The sequence below is a fragment of the Globicephala melas genome, chromosome 14 (assembly GCF_963455315.2).
Source record: "Globicephala melas chromosome 14, mGloMel1.2, whole genome shotgun sequence".
Taxonomy (NCBI): Eukaryota; Metazoa; Chordata; class Mammalia; order Artiodactyla; family Delphinidae; genus Globicephala; species Globicephala melas.
Genome location: NC_083327.1, coordinates 38,154,991 through 38,175,683, shown reverse-complemented (window position 1 = coordinate 38,175,683; position 20,693 = coordinate 38,154,991). Strand labels below are relative to the sequence as shown.

The following is a 20,693-nucleotide window of genomic DNA, read 5'->3' as shown; positions in this document are numbered from 1 at the left end:
CAGGAGAAATAGTCTTATGCCTAAACAGCACTAAGAGTACTCCTATTAAGGCGGCATTTGATAACTGATATTCATGATTAAGACTTTGTACCATCAATTTCAATTTTACTTGGTATATGGTTTTTACAAAGAGAGAAGAGTATGTGACTATTTTAATATTTTCATTTAAATGGTTATGATGTAAAAAAAACCTTTTGGAAACTAAAAGGGGTAAGCTTCATGTATTTGGAAAATTCTCTTAATGTGGAACACTTCATGCTTTTCTGAATAAAGGATTACGATAGGATGAAACAGAAGATAACAGCTTGAGAGATAAATGACTATATATAATTGTTGCTTGAGATATATTAATCTACTTTTTGGTTTCTTGACAGATTGTTTAACGAACAAAAGTGAAGAATTATCAAACAGCACAGTATACTTCCTGAATCTGTTTAATCACACCTTGACCTGCTTTGAGAATAACCTTCAGGTATCTTATATATGACACTTGAAATTAAAATGCTGTCTTGTCCAAGTGAATAATAAATAATTCCAATTTTTATAGCATTAATTGTTGATATTTATCTACATACACAGTGTAGAGGTAGACCTGGATTTCTGCTAAATTCTTCTATTACTAGCCCTTAGGCAAATCATCAAAACTTCAGTTTTTTAATTTGTAGGATGGGAATAGTAAGATCTACCGTGCCTACCTTCCAGTATTTTGTAGTCAGGATCCAATGAGTTAATGAGTGTGAACATATTAACTGAGGCATGTGATTGTTTAATTAAAACACAGTGTTGTTCTATCAGACAATAATTTTTCTTGACTTTGTTTATGCAATAATGTATTTTGCAATTCAGTATGATTCTGTCTATAAAAAGCTTATTCTTTGCCTCAATATTTGCTTAAATATATTTTACCTACTTTAAAAGGTGCTGTTTAATAAGGTAACTTTGAGTTTTGAATTATAATATAAAAGGTAGCCTTTAAGAAACCTACTTTATTGGGTTTTGTTTTCTCTACCTCTGACCCTTGAATGTTAGTACTGGAATGTTCCTGGTAGTGGTGAGGGGTGAAATTGGAATTCTGGTAAAATCCTAGTTTTGAAACTTGCTTTTTAACAAGTAGGTAATCCCCACAAATAGATAGAAATATATTTAGGATATAGGTATGTATAACTTTCTCTTTAATAAATGTGATAACATAGTATATGAATTTCCCTGAGTATAATAAAAACTATTAGATGAACATTTCCCAAAATATGTTCTGCAAGATTTTAATAGATAGCCCATAAAAAAGGTGTAATGTTCTTAATAAGGGTAAGAAATGCTTTAATACAGGACTGCAGAACTTTAGTGGACTAATGTACATTATATAGAACTTCAAATGGTAACTTTGTATACAGCATTTACCAAGACTATTTGACTAGGAACTCTGGTTTTAGAGACCAAAGACACTAGTTCTGATGAATGTACTTTAGGGAAATTAGCATTTTTCCTGGGATGTTAGTTGCAAATATTTTTTCCTCATTTGTTGTTTGTCTCTTTATCATGCTTCTCTTTTTGATATGAAGAAAATTTTAATTTTTATGTTCTTAGATTTACCAAAATTAATTTAATGGCCTGTGGATTTTGTGTCACACTAGAAGGCCTTTTCCCACTTTGAGATTATTTAAAAAATTTCTCCTGTGATTGTTTTAGGACTTTCATGGTTTTGTTTTGTACATTTAAGCATCATTTTATCTGTTTGAAATTTATTTTGGTGTAAGACGTAAGGTTTAGCGCCAACCTTTTTTTCCTGTTGGCTTCTTGACTTTCAAAACATGATTTACTAAATAAATCCATGAAATGAATTTTAGAACCAAGTTCAAAATAATCAATCATTTTGATATTTTATTAGAATTGCATTACATTTTAGAGTCATCATTTGGGAAAAATTGACCTGTTATTATATTAAGCTTTCCTATCTAGGAGTACAGTATATATTCACTATTTTTTATTTCAGTAAAATAGAATATAAAATTTACCACATTACAACTTTTAAGTGTACAGTTCAGTGGCATTAAGTACACTCACATTGTTGTACAACTCTACCACCATCCATCTCCAGAATGTTTCATCTTCTCAAACTGAAACTCTGTACACATTAAGTAATAACTCCCCATTTCCTCTTTCTCTAGCCCCTGGTAACCACCATTATTCTTTATTTTTTAATGTTCTCTAGCAGTTTTATTTATTTAAATTTCCTATAGGTTTATACATTTCTTAAGTCTATTTCAAGGTATTACATAGTGTTTGGTGCCCTTATGAACGATATCTTTTCTTCCCCCACTACAGATTTTTTTTTTGATTTAATAAAGCTTTATTTTTCAAAATATACAGCTGGTGGGACCTGTTAATGCATCTTCACCAGCAGCTGGAGCATCTCCACCCTTGGTATTTCTGGTGTAAATTACTTGAGCTCTGTGCTTTGAAACCAGTTTAATAAGTCCTTTACTAAGCAGCTCCTGCAGGGCTGCCCTGGCCAGGGAGCCACGAATCTTCAGTCTCTCAGAGACGACAGCTGGAGTTATAAGCTTATAGTTGGGAACTTCTTTACAGAGTTTGTCATACGTTGCTTTGTCAAACAAGACTAGGTTATTGAGCTTGTCCCGAACTTTGCCTTTGGACCACTTCTTCTTTTTGGCCTTGCCCCCAGATTTGTTCACTGGGTCTTTGTCTTTCTTGGCCGACTTTCCGGCATCTTTCTTCTTCTTGTCATCCTTGGGCGGCATAGCGAAGCCGGGAGAGCAACTGCTGTCACCTCACCTCCCTAAGATGTCGGACAAAAAGGCCCCACTACAGATTTTAACTGCCTATTTTTAAATGGTTTTTTTTTTTTTGGAATAATTTTAGATTTACAGAAAAGTTGCAAAGCTAATACAGAGAATTCCTGTATATCCCTGACCTAGTTTCCCCTAATGTTCACCTTATGTTACCAAGGTACATTAGTCAAAAATAAGAAATGAACATTGGTATATAACTATTAACTAAATGCCAGACTTCATTCTGATTTCACGAGTTTTTCTACTAATGTCCTTTTCTATTTCAGGATTCATTCCAGGATAATGCATTGCATTTAGTAATTGGTTACTCCTTAAACTTTCTATCATATATATAGCTACATTTCCTTTCTATTTCCAATTGCTATACTTGTGAGTCCTTTTTTCCCTTGAATTTTCTTTAGGCTTGTTGAAGATACATTTATATTTATTGACCTTTTTGAAAACCCACCTTTGGCTTTATTTATCAGTTTCTGTTTTATTTTTCTTAATGTGTTAAGTTATGCTTTTGCATTTATTAATTCCTCCTATATTCTTTTGGTTTCGTCATTTTTCTATTTCCTTAAATTGAATGGTTTTTAAAAATTAATTAGCTAATTAGGTAGTTTGTTTGTTTATTATCAGGGGAGAGGTATGAGCTGGAGCTGTAGATTTGAGAGTCATCAGGTACAGATGGTATCAAGCCTGGAGACTTGGATGTGAGTGAGTGGAGATAGAGATGATGAAGAGGCCCCAAGGACTGAGTTCTGGGCAATGCCAACGTTTTATAGGTTGTGTGGTGTGTGTGTGTGTTTGAAAAGGGAGGAGAACCAGCTAAAGAGATAGGTGGTAGCAGTGAAATTAATGGTATTGGCTGTGGCAGTGCCTTCTGCCTCAATGATGAGGCAGAGATGTGGGTTTAGGTTCCAGACCAGCTCCACCTTATGTAGTATGCGTTTGCAGGTGGCTTCTCTGGGAACCTGGACTGTCTGGGTGACTGTGGAGACTGCTTTTTGTGGGTGGTCCCGCAGGTAGGGTGGGGCTATTATTCCAGCCCCTCGCATCTCCAGAGGACAGTAGGTGGTTGCAGGGGATAGAGGGTCACAAGAGACTGTGGTTCCGGCTAGTTTCTCTGGGAGTGGTATGACAGCTGTCATACAACCTTCCTATGATGAAATGTGCATGTCATGCCTCTATAATTAACAGTGCTATCAAGGGCCTGGGTTTACTCTTCTGTTCTTGAGTCTCTTCAGGAAAGAAATCAGGAATGGCACGTGCTGATGTCATCATTTTCCCAGAATCCTACTTTCTCATTTGCTTTAAACGTTGCAGGGCTTTTTGTTGTTTGACTATGCCACCATTTAGTCAGTCAGTCCCTGTATCAATGGAGAATTTTGTTTGGTTCAGTATTTTACTATCACAAATATGGACAGTCTTTTGCAGGTATTTGTATCTTTATCTGTCTGGTAGATTCCTAGAAGTGAAATTGCAATGTCAAATGATATGTACATTTTAAGTTTTAATATAAATGACTAAATTATACTCCCCCCTCAAGGTACTGTGCTCCATTTTTGATCGAACACATTTAGCTGAACGTACAATTGTTCTGTGAAAAACAGGCAATGGGCTATTTCTTGTGGCAGAACTAAAGAGAGTCTTGAGTTTCTCTGTCAAGTAGATAGTAAAGGTAATGTTGTAGGGGCTACATCAGCTTAATTCCTTTAATTTTTCCTTTTCTCTTTCATTCTGATAGTCAGTTAATATTATTTCTCCAGGCTATAAGGTAAAGAATAAAGGGAATAGAAAACAAAAGTGTGAATTGACTGTTTAGCAAACTTGTTCTTGAAATACAAGCGTCAGTCCCAGAAGTGGAAAAGATTGAGATTCACTAACATAATGTCTTATATCCAGTACCTGAGGTTATATTTTAGGTTACACAATTCATTGTATTAGTTACACAATTCATTGGTATTAGTCCCTTTTTGTTGACTTGAAAGGCCTGGATTAAAAGCATTGGGGTAAGAGGGCTGGGGGAGGGATGTAGTTTGGGTGCCTTTTCCTAACTCATTATAAAGTCTTCTCTGTCTCAATAAGGCAGACTTCAGGGTTCAAGTCAGAACAGGCAAGGGTATACTTTATTTATTTGGTGAGTATAGGATAGATAAGGGCAGATGTATAAATGACAAGATAACTTAGTAAATTTTTGGTATTTAGGTATCAATAATTTGGTATATGAGCTAGTGTTGCCCTCAGTTAACAGTGGCTAGTGCAGTGGTTTTCAAAATTCAGGGGCGACTAGAAAGTACCAAATATTTTGCTGTGTGCTACATACCAGTCTCTATTCCTTGGGACCTGTAATACAGGTAAGGGTATCCCTATTTTATAGATAAAACCGAGGCTCAGAGTGGTTTAGCAACCTGGCCCACACCACAGCTCAGTACTTTAACATACTCTATTATTTCCTCCAGGAGGGCAAATAAGTTTAAAAAATGTAATGTTTATTGTGTGTATTTTATGTGCCTTTAACTTTTAGGGGCGCGCACACAGTCTTCTTCAGTTAAGAAATTATTCAGAAGTATGCAAAAACTGTCATGACGCATACAAAACTCTGAGTAGTCTGTACAGTGAAATGCAAAAAATGAATGAACTTGAAAATAAGGCTGAATCTGGAACGCACTTATGCATTGATGTGGAAGATGCAGTAAGTACTTTGCTCCTGATACAACACGTGTTTTGCAGTGTTGTTGAATGTGCCTTCAGTATTATTATTGGAATTTGCATATGGTGTCTTCAACCAGAAATAACTAGTTGCTAAGTAGTAAAGTTTTAGAATATCCTGATGTGTCAAACTAAAATGGAAATTAATCAGATACTTCATAAGTAAGTTGATAATTTGGTATATTTGACTTTTTATTAGAGTATAGTTGATTTACAATATTAGTTTCAGGTATACAACATAGTGATTTAATATTTTTATAGATTATACTCCATTTATACATTTTTTTTTAAGTTTGATAATGTGTGTCATTTTCAGAGGTGTGGGTATATTGTTAAATGTTTTCATTTCAGTTTCTTGTGCACTTGTTGCTAATTCAAGAAGTCTCTAGGTTTTGCTACAATATGTTTCTGAAGCCATTCCTCAGTTACTTCCTATCCTGTTGCTTTATTTCTTTATATCTATTACCATCTGAAAAGTTTTGTTTACTTATTTGTAGTCTTTCTCCCCTTACTAAAATATAAGCCATATGAAGACAAGGACATCATTGTCCTTTTTTGTTCACTGTTCATTATCTAGAACAGCGCCTAGCAAATAGTGGGCCCTTAGTAACATGTATTGATTGAATGAATAGTCAACAAAAACTCTTTTTTCCTCCGTTGAATAGCCTGCCTTTACATGGGGCACCACTAGATGGCAATCATGCCTTTTTATGGGAATACGATGCCTGACTATTGAGGCATTAGAGGAAACTGAAAATTTATTGTCAAAAAGCAGAGAACTTGTGGTCAAAATTGATAAACTTAATGTTTGAGAATGATGAGTGTGAATTATAGCAGCTCAGAGTGAACATAGTGGATCTGTAATATTCAGAATGGTAAAAAGCACTTAAAATGGATACACCATGGGGATTTTTGTTTGTTACTGCTCTGTTACTAATGTTTAGAGTAGTACCTGGCTTCTAGTAGGTTCCCAATAAATAATAACATCTTTTTAAAGAATAATAGTCTCTTTCTTTTTTTTGAAGTAAAGAAGAAAAATGAATATTGGTTCTATGACACAAGTTGAATTACACAGGAAATCAACATGACCAACCTATTTTAGAACATCCATCTTGCAATAAGCAAAAATTACGACAGACATACAGTGCACCATTTGTAAACCATATCTCAATTAAACAAAATCTAGGCAAGAACAGTTTTAAAAGCTAAATTTGGGGCTTCCCTGGTGGCGCAGTGGTTGAGAGTCCGCCTGCCAATGCACGGGACAGGGGTTCGTGACCCGGTCCGGGAAGATCCCACATGCTGCGGAGCGGCTGGGCCCGTGAGTCATGGCCACTGAGCCTGTGCGTCCGGAGCCTGTGCTCTGCAACGGGAGAGGCCACAACAGTGAGAGGCCCGCGTACCGCAAAAAAAAAAAAAAAAAAAAAAAAGCTGAATTTGATAGTTTCCTTACATCGTTTAGCCTGTTTGACAGAAATCATGAGCTCAATGAAAGTGAGGTACTGCAGCCCCTAAGTGTATCTAGGGGCTAAATAAGATATTAGTATTGTCTAATAAAGTTTCCATGACTCATTAGATATTATATACTTAAAAAATTATTTGCTGTGAGTATGAATCTTTCCTAATATCTTAGATAAGCTATTAAGCATTTCATAGATATCATCTCTTGAAAAGAAGCCCTATAAAGCTGATATTTTTATCTCCATTCTAAAAATATTACAACAAGCTCAGTGAGATTACGTAGGTAACATATGAAAGAAAATATTTTGTTTGTTTGTTTTGTGAGACTTCCCCTGCCCCCAGTTTTATTGAGGTGTACTTGACAAATAAAATTATAATATATTTAAAGTGTACAGTGTGATGATTTGATATACATACATATTGCAAAAGGATTCCCACAGTCTAATTATTGACATTCATAACCTCACATAGTTACCCTTTTAAATCCTTTTTAATGAATGAAGCACAGTATATTTCTATTGATACAAGTTCTGTGTTTGAAGTCTGTGAAAAGCTGACATTCTTTGGACAGTATTATGAATTTACAATATGAAATTTCTGTATGGATATAAATTTATACAATGACTAATCGTGAACCAGCTTATTTCCCTGACAGAAGAAATTGTCCTCAACTATTAATAGATTTTTTAGGGATGTGTATTTAGTCTAAATTTGGGGTTCTTGTTACTGACAAAATAATTTTATGAAATTGAAGACAAATTAAATATAAAATAGAGTAACATTATTTGTTATTGTTTCAGATGAATATTACTCGAAAACTTTGGAGTCGAACTTTCAACTGTTCAGTCCCTTGCAGTGACACAGTGCCTGTAATTGCTGTTTCTGTGTTCATTCTCTTTCTACCTGTTGTCTTCTACCTTAGTAGTTTTCTTCACTCAGAGCAAAAGAAACGCAAACTCATTCTACGTAAGTTTCTTTTTATGGTTGTTTATTTACTTAGATTAAAAACCTGTATTTAAAAAAATCTAAGCCTGTTTTAGAAATAATATATACTCTGAGAACTCAAAGTATATTAGCCTAAAACAGCTCTCTTCTTCAAATTTTACAACTGTGCTCACTACCAGAAGAGATGTGTAAGTTAAGTGACTTTATAATCAAACTTTAACATACAGTATCTTTCAGAAGCTTTAATTGAGAAAGCTAGGTTCCCTGGAATAAGGTTGACAACAACAAAGGAATAGCAACAAAGGCTTTGCAGACCTGAAATGGCCATAATAGGGAGATAAATAGTAGAGAGCTCTTAGGCCCATTGGCAGAACCACCCATGACAGAACCACCAAACAAGTAGCAGGCAGGGAGAAACTGTAGCTTACACACAGACAATTTGTTTATGAACAAATTGGAATTGTAGTTGCAAGAAAGTTACTTGACATATAGCATGTGCTCAGTATGTGTTCATTCCTTTCCTTTCTCCCCATCAAATAGGGCAGAGCAGAAAAAAACACTAACTAGAAGGTCCCAACTAGCCAAAGAAAAGTGACCTCCAAATCTCATAGGTTTCTTGTTTATTATCAGAATGAAAGTATGGGCTTATCCCTTAGTAATTTTAGTTTTTTTAAAAAAGAATGTTTTCAGGAGAAAAAAAAAGTCAGGCTTTTTTTCTCTTAAATATTATTCCTAGTTTAGGAACCTATGATATAAAAATTCTTTCCCTTGTAAATTTCTTTCTGGCATTTTTTTCATGATTTATCTAACTTCACGTCTAATATATCTAACTTAAAAAAAAAACAGATTGCTTGTAGATCAGTTTACATTGAATTTGTAATGTCTTGTCACCTCAAAAGGCTAGCTACTAGAGGAGAGAGTCTTTATCATGGGTGTATTTAGTAAAGTATTTTGAAGATTGCCAGCATTCTGTAAATATGTAATAACTCGGGCCTAAAAGTGCTTCTTTAGGGTAATAACAAAATATTGCAGGGACCTCACTGTTGAGAAACTTTATTTTTCAGGGCTTGGGGTACTTTTAAAGTTTAGCATCTTATTTGCTTTGCAAATCTATTTAACTCTACAGAAGATATATAGTACTTCTGATCAGTGTTTTTGTTCGTTTGTTTTCACAATAAAAGTCATTACCATCCATCTGCTTGTATAAGCCACAAATCCTTTTGTCGTTTAATTTCTTTTAATATCTTTCAATTTCTTAACTTTTTCTCTTCTTTTCTTTCCCCATTCCCTTATTCCCTCCGCTACCCCTTTTCAATTCATCAGCAAGTACTGCCAGCTCTATTTCCAAAAATATATCTTAAATTATCTTTTCTCTATCCCCACTGGTAATACCTTAGCCCAGGCCATCACCGTCTCTCACCAGCACTAAGGCAAAGGTCCCTTAACTGGTATCCCTACTTCTACTTGTTGACCCACTACAATCCATTGTCCGTATAGTAGCTAGAGTAAATTTTTAAACACAAATTTTACCACGTGCTCCTCTCCCATTTGAAACCCTTCCCGTGTACCCGTCGCACCTAGAATAAAATACAGACTTATTCCAAGGTCTGCTCTCCAATCTGCATGTGACCTGGTCCCCATCTGCCTTCCTAAACTCCTGTGTCTACCCCTCTCCTTTCTCATGATGCTGTATGTAGGCAGTCCAGCCTTCTTTCTGCTCCTCTCAAACACCAAGCTCATTCACACTGTCCTCTTTCCGAGGTTCTTGTATTTTTCCCTCCCTGCTTTCCTTGACTGGCTCCTTGTCATCCAGGTCTTAGGTCAAAGGTTACTGACACAAAGAGAACTTTTATGACCCCCCCAACCTAAGAATACACCCTTTTTAAAATTCTTCTGTATCATCTTTCTTTAATAGCATTTAATCACTATTTAGTCTATTCCAATTAACTTTTCCACTTATTTTCTACCTCATTTGTTTGTCTACCCTGACTCAACTGTAAGTTCCATCAGAAAAAGGATTTTGTTTATGTTGCTCACCACTATATCACCAGCATCTAGAAAGTACCTGGCCCATAGTAGATACTCCAAAATATTCGTTGAATAAAAGAACATTGTACTTAATGTTAGCAACTCCTAGAGTGAGTTCCTTAAAATACTAGTCCTGTGAAATTCCTTTTCATGAGCTTCGTAATGTACCTGAATATAAATTAAGGCCTCTGAGATTACATCCCCCAAACTTGACAATAGGACCTTTGCATAATACCTATTAATGTTTCATAGAAGCATTGTTTACGAATTAAATGATGAACTTAAGGAAGTGCTAGTGTAAGCAAATAGTTCTTGTGCTGATACCTCATGGAAATTTTAATTTACTTTTCTTTATGCTACCATTTTCTTTATGCTACCATTCATCAAGTCCTATGGTAGGAATTAGGGATTTAAAAAGGAACAAAGCACAATAGATGCCCTCAAAGAACATACCGGCCATAATCCAATCATTACAACAAATGTAGTAGAAGTGCATACAGTGTGGTTGGACCACAGAGGCATAGAAGACGAACTCTGCATTTGGGGTGTTGGAATTCACCATTAGAAGATCCCTGGAGTAGAATTTTGGAGGATGTAGGGATTTATCAGATAGAGAATAAGGAAGCAAGGAAGTTGTATCGCTACCTGGTTAGTTTAATGAATTTGGTAATTAGAAACTAGATTACTTTTAATAGTTTTAAACAACGTTTAAAACAAAAAACCCTTTTGATTTAGTTTGCTTCCCAGATCCACTGAAGGCTTAAGAAGTAGACTTTCAGTTTAGGCTGTTTTTTAGTTTAAGTTGCTTTTTAAGTTTAGGCTGAAACAATGCACTGGTCCAGGAAGCCATGTTGTCATCTTCTACTTACAGTTGTCAGGGGAGACCCTGATAGAAACTAGAACAGTGGTTCTCATCCTTGGCCACGTATCAGAATTGTCTGCAGAGCTTTCAAAACACAAAAACAAAAATTAAATGTCTGAATCCCATTGCAGACCTTCTAAATCATAACCTCTATTCTAGTGTTGAGAACCTCTGAAGTAGAGAGATTCCTAGTTATCCAATGTAAGATACTTTCACTATGGCATGATTGTTTTTAATTTCTGGAACATGAGAAACATTCATGTTTAACTAAAGAACAAAACATATTACCAAGCCAAATAGCCATGATTTTCTTTATTAACTCTAATGACTCAGTCCCTTTAGCATCATGATCAAAACTGATTGTACATATTTTATTAGTTGCCATATATGTTTGTGCACATGTGTGTAATATCCAACTCACTTTTCTTTGTAAGCCATTTGAATGTTTGTTTTTTTTTTTTAAACATTACAGAGTTCTTTTACTGAATTCTTTTAAGAGAAATTTAGATTTGGATTTCTAGATTAGACTTTCAAATATATAATTTTATTATTATACTTTACAGCACTTCCATTTTTAAAGTAGAGTACTTTCATTTTTATTACATATTTAAGACTGTATTGTTCAGGATGATATAAATTACATCTGTTTTATTTGGCACTGCTTCTAACAAAATCATGTGCAGCTTCTAGCAAAGTTATATCTTTTGAGGTTGGTAGAAAAAAATAGATTTAGGTTTAATTCTTATAAGATTGAATCTATTCAGATTCAAACATGGAATTAATAGATGAATACTATAGTTTACATAAAATAATGAATAATTATGTTTAGAGAATTAAATTTAAGTTAAAATATAATACTTTTGATTTATTTAGCCAAACGTCTCAAGTCCAGTACCAGCTTTGCAAACATTCAAGAAAATTCACACTGAAACCTACAGAATGGAGAATTGACATCATATCCCATGGATGAATGGTGGAAGACACAGCTTGGTCCAAAAGAAGATAAACCGTGATTTGACAAGTCAAGTTCTTAAGAAATGCAAGGACTTCAGATTTATTTTTAAATAAGAATTTTCAATTTTTCTTTCCTGTTCCACCCCCTTTTTAAAGGTTTGGGTATTTTTAATTTACAGGCATAGCAATGTTGTCTATTTTAAAGTGTATTTGTTATACTAACAAAAGATGCAAGAACAATCTTGTTTTATTTTGTAGGCATATTGTTACTATTTGAGACTTCCAGTATCTCCTTAGTTAACATAGTATCTCTAGTAGCAAAGTTTTTGAGAACTAACATTTAAAAATTAATCAGTTATAGCAAAGACTTTGAAAAAAATTTACTTGCCGAAAAGTAGCAAGTCCAAAGATTAATTTAAGTTTCTCACCATTGCAGTATTATTGTCACATATATTTAATATGTCATATATTACAAATAATATGTAATTCAATCTCTGGTTTCCTTAAAGTCATTTTTGAAACCACTAGTTACAAACCTCCCCCCAAATTTTTAGAAATGGAAAGGCCCATTACATTTATCTTTGTAAAAAGATTTATGGTAACTGGTTTCTTACTTAACTTTTATAAATAGTGTTTTACACCTTATTTTTGCCTTTATTTCATAAGTAATTTGAAATCACTGGACTGCTTTATTATATTCAGGGCAAGATGGATTCTTTTTATACCAGGGATTTGCATTGTGAATTATATTATTTGGCAATTTATAATTTATTACCACTTTAAATCAAATGTAACATTGTCACAATGTATTTAAATTATGATTTTTTAATAGGAATTTTTTCTTGGGATATATGGGGAGTTTTGGAGGGGAAAAAAAAGGAGGAGTAAAAAAGCTTTTAAGATTCAGAAAATAGACAGGGACCTGAAGGGATGCTCACTATAAGAGTATTGAATGGTTCGTACTGGGGGGCATGAGTCAGAAAGAGAATCTGATACAGAAAGTAGTTCAGTTAAGATGATGCTTATTTTTTTTCTAAATTATTTAAATCAGATAAAAGTGATATATGATTGAAATGAAGTCAGATACTTCACACTCGAAAACAAATTCCTTTTTGGAATGTTTATATCAACCTTTCAAAAAAGCTTCATTTCAGAATTGTTCACATTTTTTTCCCTCAGGTTTTTAGCATTAGGTGTTTCACTTGTTAATTCCTTCTAGCTGTCTTGGTGGAAATAGGCTTTCTTTTCTCTTTCTTTCCTTCTTTCTTTCTTTAATATAAAGCCTACTTTATATAGAAAAACAGTTTGCTTAATTGGTACAAGAATCTGAATCCTTTTATACACTGTAAAATGCTCTTACAGAGAGACAAGAAAGTGTTTTTATTATTTTTTAAAATGTTTACCATATATGCAGAGTGAAAGAGAAGCCTCATCCTTGGATATGCAACGTATCCAAAAGCTGTTACAGTTTTTCTAGTCTGCTGTGATCCATTTAAAATGTGCTGGGGTTTATTCTGCTGTTACTGTTCATGCTGCTGATGCTAATAGCACTGTCTTGATTTGAAGCATATGGTTGAGGGCCATTGAAAGCAATCTTTCATTAATGCAGATAAAATCAGTTTACATGTACAAAGTTACAAAATGGCATATTTGATTCTGTAAGAGGTGACTCTTTGAGCACCTTTTAATATCATGTATTTCTGAAAACCATTGCTTTTGGATATGGTTGCTAATAAGCACTTTACAAAAGAAAAGGCAGCCTTTAATATTTTTCTGGTTGAGTCATTGCTCTTTAGAGGAGCATCAGCAATAGATTTCAAAAATAAGCATTAAGCACTACCAGTAAAGTGTGTAAATATTTCACTTGTAAAGTCGTATTGAAAAGTTCTTTGCATAGTTCTGAATTCTTAGATTCACAGCATATGTGTGTGCACCAGAACACCTTTAGTTTTTTGGCACTTTGAAATAAACAAAGTAGCTTAAGGAAATTAAAGTGCTATATTTTATTTTTATTATTTATTTATTTATTGGCTGCATTGGGGCTTTGTTGCTGCACGCAGGCTTTCTCTAGTCGTGGCGAGTGGAGGCTACTCGTCGTTGAGGTGCGCGGGCTTCTCATTGCGGTGGCTTCTCTTTGTTTCAGAGCATGGGCTCTAGGCGCGTGGGCTTCAGTTGTTGTGGCACGTGGGCTCTAGAGTGCAGGCTCAGTAGCTGTGGCGCATGGGCTTAGTTGCTCTGCGGCATGTGGGATCTTCCTGGACCAGGGCTCGAACCCGTGTCCCCTGCATTGGCAGGTGGATTCTTAACCACTGCGCCACCAGGGAAGTCCATATTGCTGTATTCTTACAATAAAGTAAGCTACAGAAAAAATGTTATTAAGAAAATCATAAGGAAGAAAAATATGTTTACAGTACTGTACTGTATTTATCGATATTATAAGTTTATGTCATCTGTTTACAAGATGAATTGTCTCTCAGTACCTACATCAGTATTGTCTTATATGATGCAAAATACTGTAGATGTTATACGTATTACTAACACTAGACATCAGAAATGAAGAGATAACGTGAAAAAGAAATTCAGTTTATTTACAGGTATAACAATTCATGCATTGATAATGAAGAAGCAGCTATATGATTGCTTTATGGTAGCCTAGGATAATCAATACAATTGCTTCATGGTAGCCTAGCCTGCTCACTAATGAATGAATTGTTATAAAATTTTTATGGCATGCATAAAATTTTTATGGCATGCATTATTGCAGTCATATTCATGATACAGTATTGGAAACATAATTATATATTTTTAAAAAACACTTCCCTGTGATGATAGGCTGATACACAGTTTCTCCAATTATGAAAGAGAGAGGCATACTGTACAGTTACGTAATTCTTTGAAAGCAAAGTTATAAAACAGTAAGAAAACTAATATCATTAACGTTATGTTAAATATCACTCACCCTGTGCCTATGTAGGGATAGGCTATCCATTTCAATACAAGTCTTGCACATGATGTTCTACACATATATTTTTGTATATATGTTGAAAAAGAATCTGTGTATGAGTAGACCTGCACATTTCAAAGACATGTTGTTCAAGGGTCAACTGTACCTTAAAGAAATCACTATTGCCTTCTGGCTTGCAAATTTTCTGATGACAGGTCTGCTGTGATTCTTATATTTGTTCTTCTCTATGTAACATTTTTATTTTCTGACTGCCTTCAAGATTTCCTCTTAACTTCCAATTTTCAACAGTTTTACTATGATGTGTCTTGGTATGTTTATCTTTGTATTTATTCTGCTTGGGATTCTCTGAGCCTCTTGGATTTTTTGGTTGTATATCATTAATTTTGGAAAATTCTCATCCATTATACCATCAAATATTCTTCTGTCCTGTACTCTCTCTCTCTTCTCCTTCTGGGACTCCAATTAGATTTATGTTAGACCATTTGATATTGTCCCACAGCTCTGTTGGATGCACTCTTCTGTTTTATTCACTCTCTTTTACTTTTATGTTTCAATGTGCATCATTTCTATTGACCTACTTTAGGTTCACTGATTCTTTCTTGTGCTGTGTCCAGTCTACTAATAAGCCTGTCAAAATGATTCTTCATCTCTTGATACTGTATTTTTATTCCCAGGGTTTCCATTTAACTCTTTTTTATAGTTTCTATCTCTCTGCTGAAATTCTCTGTTTTTGTATGCTGTCCACTCATTCCACTAGATCCCTTAGCATTTTAATCACAGTTATTTTAAATTCCTGTTGGATAGTGTCAATATCTAGGTCATCTCTGGATTTAGTTCTGTTAACTACTTTATCTCTTGACAGTGGATCATTGTCATTTTTTTCTCTTGCTTTTTAATGTCTTATAATTTTTTTTTTTTTGCAGTACACGGGCCTCTCACCGCTGTGGCCTCTCCTGCTGTGGAGCACAGGCTCCGGACGCGCAGGCTCAGTGGCCATGGCTCTCGGGCCCAGCCGCTCCACGGCACGTGGATCCTCCCGGACTGGGGCACGAACCCGTGTCCCCTGCATCGGCAGGCGGACTCTCAACCACTGTGCCACCAGGGAAGCCCTTATAATTTTTGATTGAATGTCAGACATTGCATGTAAAAGAACAGTAGAAACTGAGGTAAATAGTATTTATACATACAGTGGGCACACCTCTCCTTCTCTTGGGCCATTAGTGTGGGGGTACCAAGTAACTCTCAGTAGTAGTTGATCTGGGCTTGGGTTTTATTGTTGATATTGTAACCTTCAATATACCACAGCTTTAAAATTCATCCAGTGGTGAACTGCTGCTACTTTGTGTTTAGTGAGTGGCCTAGAATGCCAGGGAGTTTTTCTCAGTGTCCCTGCTTCACCCTCTTGCTTTCAGCAGACTGCACAACTGTACTACAAGTGGAATCTCTACAAGTCCTGCCCCTCCCTTAGCTCTAGGGATCTGTTGCTTGTTTCTTTGAGCAAGTTTTGTGGTTGGGGCAGGCAGTGTTTTCCCCGCTAGCCTCAGTCTCATGCAGGCCCCGGGCTCTTGAGCTTTATAGGTGCACCTCCTTCTCCCCATGGCAGTCAGACTCTGCATTATAATGGGAGGGGACAGTTCTTAAATGAGAGTAAGTTTCCTGTCCCTCTCTCACTGGCAGCAGACCTAATGCTTTGCATTAGGGCAGGATCCTGGTCACAGGTGGGTTTCCTACCCCCCTCTAGCATCTGATGCTTCTTCCTTCAACTTCTCTACCACAGCCTTTTCCTGGAACCAGGGAACAGGAAGGTTTTGTACCACTCCACTAGTGGCAAATGGCTCTTTCTTTGTATAAAAGAACATGGGTTTCATGCCTTTACCCCAGCGCCAGATGGTTGTTATCTGCATGCCTGTGTCACCAAAGGGTGGCTCTTTCAGTTTTCCTGATCTATCCCCCATTTTTCTTATGAACACCCAGTGGAGGCCTATAGAAAAGAGCTGGCAAGTGAGGGCAGACTCTTCTTGTATCTGTGCCTCCTGGAGATTCTAAGCTGTCACACTGGCCCATACTTTGTCTTTAAGCATTTGTTAAAATTTCGGGTTTTTCCTCTTACTGTTTTGGCTGCTACTCTTCCTTCTGTACTCTGCCCAAAGAAACATAGTTTGTTGGAGCAGAACTTCTTGTTTTTCTATATCCTAAGTGGGACTGGAGCTCATTGATTGCTTCTCTGTTGTCAAGTTTTTTCTTGACAGCAAATTGCTGTGCAATTTGTTTAATGGGTAAAGAGATGAAACAAAAAAAGCAAGGTTGATAATGATGGAAAACATAAATAGGAACTAAATCCCAAACCAAAAATATAGTAGCTGAAATGAACTCAGTGGAAGGGTTTTATAACCAATAAGACATGGTTGAAGAGATGATTAAGAATAAATTAGAAGAATATCTCCAGAAGGAAACCTGCAGAGAAAAAAGTTTGTAAATACAAATGGGGGTGGGGTGTGTAAGAGATATAGGGGATATCGTGAGAAGATTTAATATAAGTGTATTTAGAGTCCCTGAAGCAAAGGAGAGAGAAAAATGGAACAGAAACAATTTTTGAAAAGATAATAGCTGAGAATATTCCCAAACTGGTGAAAAACATTGTCACAAGTTAAGAAGCCCAAAAAGGATTTAAAACAAACCCAAAAACCTAGTCACATTCATAGTAAATGAAAACCAAGGAGAGAATCATACATACATACAGCTAGAGAAAAAAGACATTACCTTCATGAGAGCAATAATTAAACTTATTGTTAGTTTCTCAAGAGAAATAATGAAAGCGGGAAGGTAAACGGAGTATTTTCAAAGTGCTGAAAGAAAGTAACTGACAATCTAGGATTCTATGCCCAGCAAAAATGTGTTCTTCAAATTGAAAGAGGAATAAGGCATATCTGGGCATAAAGTCTGAGAGAATTATCACAAGCAAGGCCTGCATTAAAGGGAATACTAAAGATTGTTCTTCAGGCAGAAATAAAATGAACTTAGGTGGAAACCCAAAGGCACAAGAAGGATAAAATAGATAAATAAATCTGAATAATTATTGACTATACAACAATAATGCCCTGTGGGATTAACATATATATAATGAAAACACATAACAATGGCATAAAAATCAAAAGAGGATTCTTGGAGTTAAAATGTTTTAAGGTCGTTGTATTATGTGGAAAGAAGGTTATTTCTTTAGGCTGTTTCTGGAAGTAAAATTGATTGTCAAGTGGGTACTGGTAAACAATTTTTTTGTTTTTAAGTTGGATTGAAGGTGTATTCTGACTCAGATCCAATTCCACTCCTTTCATGACATCTTTTATGATTTTCTTCTGCTCTTGACTCTTCATATTTAAGAAAGCAGCTTGTCATAAAGGAAAAAACGAGGCCTTTAGAATTAGACCTGGGTTTCAACTCCTGCTTTTTCCCTTCCTTGGACAGGCAATTTACTTCCCCTTCCTTGGACAAATAGGAGGTAATAATACTGGCCTCACAAGATTATTGTGCAAATTAAATGAGATTAGGTATATGAAGAGCCTCCAGTGCAGCGCCCAGTATCTAGTACTCCATACTCTGCTCAATTGCACTATGCAATTCGGCACTTGATTAGACACCCTCTCACATTGTCTCCTAGGTTCCTTATGTTTGAGATTATTATCCCTCCTCTCCTGACTAGATTGTAATCCTTTCCAGTTCAGGGACTATACCTCTTTTTCCTCTTGTACCTGTAGTTCAATGAAGGGTTTTTGGAGTCAGGGTAACACTTGTGTGAAGAAAGCACATGTAAACAAGATAAAATACATTCCTGAGCTACACACTGTTTTGTAGCAGGTCCACACAGAAGGATGTTTGAGACCTTGAAGAAAAGTCCTTCAGCTGCCCTTGAAAAGCATAAATGGTGAAAACATAACTATTTAATGGAAAGAGAGAAGTGCTATCTTACCATTCAGGACCCCTCCAGTTTAAGCACTGAAGATTCCAGGCTAGAGCCAGTATCGAGTGTCCTGGATTGCTGCCCTTAAAAGTAGCATCTTAAGTTGCATATAATACCTTTTCTGGGCAAGAGTCCCATCTGCTTAATCTCTGCTAAATGAGTGTATATTAGATCTGACTCTTGAAAAATACCAAGTTAAATCAGACAGTTAAAATAAAATCAACATTATAACCATAACTGGTTTAATTTATCTTTCCTTTCAGTAATCCCACACATTACCTACTTATTTGCTGTAATGAACATGCCATTCAACTAAAATAAGATTAACTGCTTAAACTGCAGCCTTACAGGCAGAGAACGTTAATGCCACTTTGTGTTTCATTGTAAGGTTCAGCAGTTAAGCAATATGGTGTTGTCATTCCTTCCTTTGTAATCAAGATGGTTTCACTTAGGATTAGTGCTCCCCAGCCGATTCTCCTGATGGAACATTTGAAGCAGTACATTTATATGTCTAGGTTATAGCCTGGCAGCAATAACAATCTTCAGAATCAAACCTGTTGGCCTCATCAGCACTCAGATTACACTGCTCTTTGTGAAGCCCCCCTCTGCTCTAATGGTGATGAAAACCTCGCCTGCCATGCAGACTGTGGAAGGGAAGTTGGAAGGGGACTTGACTATGCATCTGGAAAGTAGCATTGTGACTCAGGTGGAATCAGAGTCCAGAAAATTAACCCAAGTTTTCCCCAAGTGAATGCACATTTGTCTGTTCTCTGCGTCAAGGTCAAATCCCACTTTAATGGATCTTTCTAGACTGTTCGAGCCCCACTCATCTCTCTTTTCTTTGGACTCTAATTGCAATTATAATTCTCCCTACATTACTTAAGACCGCTTATTTAGTGATTTATATGATTCATATCATTGTTCTGTATGGGCTAAGACTATCTCTTCAGTTAGACTGCAAGGTCTCAGAAGTCAGGGACTAACGTCTATATGGTCCTGAACCCAAAAGAAGGGCCCAGTAATTGCTCCTTGACTGAAGGAAATAACCCTCTGTGTGATGTGACCCATCAGACCCGTCAGACTCTGCCTGGATAGTCTGGAGAGGGGACCATTAGCCTCAGCTAAGCCTGCAAGGAGCCCCATCCTCGTCATGCCGTCTCTTCCGTGGAGCATATTCCATTTTTGTGGTTCGTCAAAGAGAGTCAGTATGGTGACCAACAGATTTTTCCGTCCATTCACTTACTTATTCATTCAATAAAGATTTATTAAGCACCTGCTCTGTGCTAAGCTAAGTCTTACTCGTCAGCACTGTAAGAACTGAGAAACTTCTTGCTGGCTATTTTGGCTGAAATGGGGAAAATGGTTTAAAAGAGCTAGAAGAAAACTCCTTTCTTCTCAGACACTACCCTTCAACCCCAACTTTTGAGCAGGAGCACACTTCTGTAGAGCTTTCTTTCCCCGTGTTTATTCATCACTTCTTCCCATTCTCATCTCTCCTCCTACTTAAATTGCTGTGATGGGGGGCTTCCCTGGTGGCGCAGTGGTTGAGAGTCCGCCTGCCGATGCAGGGGACATGGGTTCGTGCCCCAGTCTGGGAAGATCCCACATGCCGCGGAGCGGCTGGGCCCGTGAGCCATGGCCGCTGAGCCTGCGCGTCCAGAGCCTGTGCTCCGCAACGGGAGAGGCCACAACAGTAAGAGGCCCGCGTACCGCAAAAAAAAAAAAAAAAAAAAAAAAAAAAATTGCTGTGATGGGTAGGAGTGCTCCTCCCCTGCCTCCCTGGCTGTGACAATAGCAGGCAATTGAATTTTCCTGTGTGAAACTGGTTTGCTCAGGACTCTGCTGGGCAGGCTGCACTTGCTATGTTGGATGAGTTCCAGCATGCTCCTCTGGATAGGATCTAATATGGATCAGGATTCCTCAGTGGGCAGGAAGAGGGTGGGGAGAGAAGAAGGCAATTAGGTGGGTTCTGCCCTGTCTGCCCAGGGCGTCTGATGAATTCTTTAATGAATTATAAAC

General features: G+C 36.4%; 1 protein-coding gene and 1 pseudogene across 1 annotated transcript in view; one reads left to right on the top strand and one right to left on the bottom strand.

Annotated features, from left to right (window-relative positions):
* OSTM1 (osteoclastogenesis associated transmembrane protein 1) overlaps positions 1–14,491 on the top strand; it is a 39,803-nt gene extending 25,312 nt beyond the window's left edge. Inside the window, exons 3-6 of the mRNA XM_030882900.3 lie at positions 375–472; positions 5,320–5,487; positions 7,766–7,931; positions 11,674–14,491. Coding sequence (XP_030738760.1) covers positions 375–472; positions 5,320–5,487; positions 7,766–7,931; positions 11,674–11,729 — 488 coding nt within the window. The 3' untranslated portion in view covers positions 11,730–14,491. The remainder of the gene's footprint in view (positions 1–374; positions 473–5,319; positions 5,488–7,765; positions 7,932–11,673) is intronic.
* Positions 2,335–2,804, bottom strand: LOC132593381 (small ribosomal subunit protein eS25 pseudogene; annotated as a pseudogene).
* Positions 14,492–20,693: the final 6,202 nt, after the last annotated feature.